Source organism: Chiloscyllium punctatum, chromosome 12 (genome assembly GCF_047496795.1).
Source record: "Chiloscyllium punctatum isolate Juve2018m chromosome 12, sChiPun1.3, whole genome shotgun sequence".
In the NCBI taxonomy this organism is placed as follows: Eukaryota; Metazoa; Chordata; class Chondrichthyes; order Orectolobiformes; family Hemiscylliidae; genus Chiloscyllium; species Chiloscyllium punctatum.
Window position 1 is genome coordinate 6,827,528 of NC_092750.1, and position 6,000 is coordinate 6,833,527.

General features: G+C 43.0%; 1 protein-coding gene across 1 annotated transcript in view; it reads left to right on the forward strand.

Moving 5' to 3' along the window:
* The window catches only part of LOC140483578 (monoglyceride lipase-like), a 77,033-nt gene extending 71,787 nt beyond the window's left edge, over positions 1–5,246 (forward strand). Inside the window, exon 7 of the mRNA XM_072581800.1 lies at positions 4,777–5,246. Within this exon, the coding sequence (XP_072437901.1) occupies positions 4,777–4,881 (105 nt within the window). The 3' untranslated portion in view covers positions 4,882–5,246. The remainder of the gene's footprint in view (positions 1–4,776) is intronic.
* Positions 5,247–6,000: the final 754 nt, after the last annotated feature.

Below are 6,000 nucleotides of genomic sequence, written 5' to 3' on the forward strand. Positions count from 1 at the left end.
CTAATGGCAGTTGCCTTTTCCCTCGGATGAGGATTTCAAGACTAGGGGACACATGTTTAAGCTGAGAGGAGAGAGATTTAAAAAAGACATGAGAGGCAAATATTTTACATAGAGGGTGGTTCGCATGTGGAATGAACATCCTGAGAAAGTGGTGAATGTGGGACACAGTTACAACGGTTAAAAGACTTTTGGATAGATACATGAATAGGAAAGGTTTGGAGGGATATGGGCCGGGAGCAGGCCGGCAGGGCTGGTTTAGTTTGGAGTTATGTTCAGCACGGACTGTTTGCTCCGAACGATCTGTTTCCGTGCTGTATGACTCTCTGACTTACAACTTTCTTGGCGTCTTTTTTCTGTTGAAAAGATAAAGTCACCCCAGTTCTCACTAGAGGGAGGGAGAGAGAAATGACAGGTGGTGATTTAACCTGAAGGTTACAGCACTTAAGGCACTGGGAGAGGTTGAGAGGTTTGTGGTAACCTCAGCCAGTGTAATCTATTGGTTACAGCATAATGGTACCAACTGCACGGCTTTTTGACCATTTTCCAGTCTTTCAAGGCACCCCCCACTATTATCCATCATCTTCCAGACAGTCTGCAGAATACAGTTTAAAATTTGACTTCTACTAACTACAAACCTGCATTGATACAATGCCTCAAACCGAACAAAACAGCCCAAGGATTGGTTGGTCAGTAAAGCAATTTTGACACCACTCTTCCACTAGGGCAGATGAACAAAAACTTCATCAAAAAGATAGGTTTTACAGAAGAGAAATTGAGGGGATTGAGATACTGAAGGAGGGAATTTCAGGGCTTATGAATTGGGCAGCTCATGGCATATGCACCAATGGATTGAGTTAATTTGATTTATTACTGTGACATGTACAGAGATACAGTGAAAAGTGCTGTCCTACATGCTTTTCAGGCATTTCATATATACATCAGGATAACAGAACAGAGTGCAGGATAAAATGTTACAGCTACCGAGAAGGTGCAGAGAGAGATCAACATTAACATTATAGAGGTCCATTCAAAAGTCTGATAACAGTAGGGAAGAAGCTGTTCTTGAATCTGTTGGTACATGTATACAAATGTTTGTATCTTCTGTTCAATGGAAGAGCATGAAAGAGAGTATAACCAGGACGGGAGGGGTCTTTGATGATGTTGATTACTTTGCTGAAGTAGCAGGAAGTATAGATGGAGTCAATGTAGGAGGCTGGTTTGCGTGATGCATTGGGCTGTATCCACAACTCTCTGTAGATTTTTGCAGAGCTGCCAAACCACTCCGTCCAGATAGGGTGCTTTCAATGGTGCATCTGTGAAAATTTGTCTTTCTGGACATGCCAGATTTCCTTAGCTTCCTCAGGATGGAGAGGCACTGCCCTGCTTTCTCCACTGTAGTGTTAACGAGGGTAGACCAGGACAGATTGTTGGTGATTGTCACTCTCAGGAACTTGACCCTCTCCACCTCCGCACCATTGATGCAGACAGGGACATTCCCTCACTCCACTTCCTGAAGACAGCAAGAAGTCAGAGGGCAATGATCTCAGAGTTTTGGCAGAATCTATCTTTTAATTTGTTCACAGGATGTGGGCATCACTGGATGGGCAAACATTTATTTCCTATCCCTAATTTGCCCAGAGGGTACTTAAGACTCAACCACATTGCTGTGGGGACAGAATCACATGTAGACCAGACCAGGTAAGAATGGCAGACTTCCCTCCCTTCGAAAGAAAACTCTGGTGGACATGTCAAACACTAGGGGGCATCAGTTTAAGGTGAAAGGGGGCAAGTTTGAAGGAGTTGTGCGAGGAAAGGTGTTCACACAGAGGGTGGTGGAAGTCTGGAACACACTGCCGGGAGACACAGTAGAAGCTGATCTGATTCCAACATTTAAGAAACTTTTAAACAGATGCATGAACAGGCATGGAATAGAGGGATGCAGACCATGAGAAGGCAGATAGGAACAGTTTAGAATGGCATCGTGGTTGGCATGGACATGGTGGGCCAAATGGTCTTTTCCATGCTGTCCTGTTCCAATATCTAGGTATTATTTTTGAACAACACAGACTTGATGGGCCAAAGAGCCTTTTTCTATGCTGCAAACCTTTTTTGACTCTATGACGAGTTTTTTAAAAAATGACTATCCACCCTATCCATGCCTCTCATAATCTTACGTACTTTGATCAGGTCACCCTTAACCCCCGAAGCTCCAGTTGGTCCAACCTCTCCTTAGAGCTAATACATATCAATCCAGGTAGCTAGTAATAGCAAACCAGATGAGAATTTTGCAACAATCAACAGAGGTTACATGGTCCCCATTAAGCTAGCCATCTTAGCAAATTCAAATTCTGCCATCTGCCAGGATTCAAATGCATGTCACTAGCTGAGGATTACTAGTCCAGTAACATTACCACTCTGCCACAAATCAAGGCATGACTTAACCAAGGGTCAACATAGTCTAACAGACTTTGGATGGATGAACACGATTTGATGCAAGCGAAGATACAGTTTGAAAACTTTAGGATGAATTCATACTTAGAGTAGAATGTAGGAGGCCATTATGGGAGCAAATTGGCAATATTCAAGTTGGAGGCATGGATAAGGGTTTTGGCAGCAGATGGACTGAGACAGGGTGGGGATTGGACAATGTTAGAGAGCTTGAAATAGGCCCCAATTCCCATCATGCATTCTCAGTCAGTTTTATTTCAAACAATTACCAACTCGATAGAAACCATCAACATTTTTGTTAACAAAAAAAAAGCCAAGACATGAAAATCCAGGAATTCTTCTAAAGAATGGAGTCTCAACATTTCACAGCGTAAAATTGAAACTTTGTTCACAAAAAAATACTTTTTTTATTCCTTCCTGTGAGCTAGCAAGCATTTATTTCCCATCCCTGGTTGCCCAGAGGGTAGTTAAGAAGCAACCACATTGCTGTAGGTTTTGACTGAATCTAAGTCAGAGCGGGAAAGGTGATAAGACTTTTCTTGCTAAATAAAGTAGGTGAACCAGATGGGTTTTTACAACGATTTATGATAGCTTCCTAGTTACCTTAAATCTCACCAATCTAAGTTCCAAGGTTCTTCAAGACTCTGCCTTCCTCACACAGGTCAAACAGTATCATACAACATCATAGAAAGAGGCCACTTGACCCATCGTCAAAACCAACCTAATCCCACTTTCCTTACTATGGGTCAGAACACACCCAGAATCATTCCCTTGGCCCTAATCACATTCCCCTTCCCAAGCCTTGGACATGAGCTTTGAAACCACAGACGCTATCACAACCCATTCCAGGTGAAATCCTTCCTTGTGATCCTTTCCCCCGGCCCAGGCACAATTAGCTCATTGTACACCATGGCTGGTATTGGTGGTTCAGTGCTATCTATCTACAAGGCTTGTGGCTCCAGGAAACATGGTTGCAGGGTGACCAAGACTAGAAGGGAAGACGAGAGCCAAAGGCCACAATTTAAGAGTAAGAAGTCACTCTTTTAAAGGTAGAGATTTTGAGAAATGTATTCTCTCTGAGGTTTTATTATTTGGTATTCTCTTCCTCAGACAACACTGAAGTCATTGAATTTATTCAGGCAGGGTTAGATATATTTCTGATCCAGGAAGGAGTCAGGATTATTGTGGGAGGTGCAGGCTGGACAGGTAACTGGAACTGAGACCACGACTAGATCAACCATGGTCTTATTGAATGTTGGAGGAGGCTTGACGGGCCGAATGGCCTATTCCTGTTGCTTTGTTCCTAGGTTTGTGACACCCAGCATCAGACAGCCTGACCAACCATCCCACCCTCCGCCCCCACTTCTCACCAACTTCTCTCCTTCACTCAAATGCAACATCCCCTCTGCCCCACTGCCTTCTCCACCCACATGGTTCACTTGTACAGAACACCCATGATCCAACTCAGTAACATCCTTACTTCAAAAGGGATGGCTTCAGTTCACCTATGGATGAAAACAATGGAACAAAGCCATTTGAGATTAGTCTAGTCGGCATGAAATGTTAATCAGGATGGCCTTTGAATTGAAGCACATCACCATTGCTGATACTTCAGTGAGTTATCAGAGATGCACACAGATATAATAAAGCATGTTAGGGCTCTTGTGGCACAGTGGTAATGTTTCTACCTGGAGGCCCAGGTTCAAGCCCCACCTGCTCCAATGGTGTGTAATAACATCTCTGAACAGCTTGATTAACAAATATCTACCAAGATATAATTCAATTCAATCCAATTCAGACCAGCTGGTCAATGCCAGTGTGTGTGTTTCAGCAGAGGCAGAAAAAGGTCCATTAGTTGAAAGGTATTAAGGGATATGAACCAAAGGCAGACAAATGGAATTCAGCCACAGATCAGCCATGCTGGAACAGCCTCGAGAGGCTGAATGGCCTTATTCTCTTTCTCAAACCAAGCTTCTGTGTATTTGTTCCAATGCATGTGGGAAACCGGTCAGCAAATTGTATCGCCCTTTAAAAAGGAGTGGGCCTTTCTGGCTGAAATTCTTCACCAATTCTTCATTCATCTTATTCAATGTTGCTGGGATATCAGTGTGTCACAAAATGACTTCCACTTTGGCCCTCATAATGGAAACAGTAATTCAACTTACACAGAACATTCACAGAATTATTACGGCACAGAAGGCGGCCATTCAGCCCATTGAATTACCCATTATTGATTGGTTTCTGCAGTGTGATCATGCAAGGGTGTCAGGGCCAATCGTTGCACTGTTCTTTAATCACCACAGTCTCTTTCTTTCTCTCTTCCACCAGGTCTTCAATGATTGCTATCATGAGCTCCAAAACGAGTTGCCAGAAGTGGCTGCTGAAGTTATGCTCTTGATTGATAATTGGCTGGAGGCAAGATTACCAAAATAGCAGCAACACAAAATCTAACGTGAAACTGCAGAGCTGAAAAAGGAACTGTTCCATTTCCATTAGGGTTAAATACACTGGGGATAAAGAGGATGAGGGGAGTACAACCAATTCCAAACCAACAAAATAAAAACCTTTTGAAAAAGAAATCTCTTGGAAACATAAAACATCTGTTATCTACTTGTCATGCAGAACAACTTCAAGATTCGATACAACCAAGAATATGAAAGCCATATTTCCTTCCTCCTCTGTTTGCTCTTTGTGGAAAAGTATTTCTCCCAACCTCAGTCAATGCTTCTCAAGCCCAGACTGGTGACCACACCATCCCTACTTACCCTGAGCCAAGGGTCAGAAACATAGTTACAAAATCTTTCAGGATTACAAGTTTACAGGCAACAACGTACATTGGGAGGGTATTACAATGTACATTCAGATTGGATGTGCAATAAAGGAGAAAGTGTAGGTTCAAATCCTCATTCATCTCTTGACAGCCAAGCTGCTACATAACTCCCGCGCCCCACCCCCAACCCCAGCAAATTGACAGGTGAGAATGCAGAATGTCCTCAATCTTTATCAACAGAAATAGCTTCAGTAGCAAATATCACTGAGGGCTGAGATGGTCATCAATTTGTGGACAGTGAGCAAGATGCTGGGAGAGAGAGCCGCTCTCTGAAATATATCCTTCAGTTCTGAAATTCCTCATTGTTTAAAAACTGGGAAATTGTTCACTGCAGGGGAGCTCAGCAGGAGCAACATAGTTCCCCTCAGAAACCAGGAACAGATTTCAAAGGGTCTGCAAAAATCCTCAGTTTTTTTTTAAAAGAAAGAAAAGAGTGATTTTGTGTTGAGTGTCTATTGTTTTGTCTGCATGATCAGTGTGTTTTATTGTACTGGCGATGACACAGTTTCCTAAAACTGATAGTCACATTTAGGACTGAAAGGATTGACACCGTCAAAGACAAGATGCTTTATCAGATTTGACAGTGTGCACAAAGTAGGCACCAAACAGTCCGTTTGTACAGAAGAAGGTGGAGATGGTGATGTTGCTTGGTCAGCGGCATCCTCAGCATCCTATATACTGGGTGGCAGGGTGTGTATGTGTGTGGGAGGAAATGAGGATAG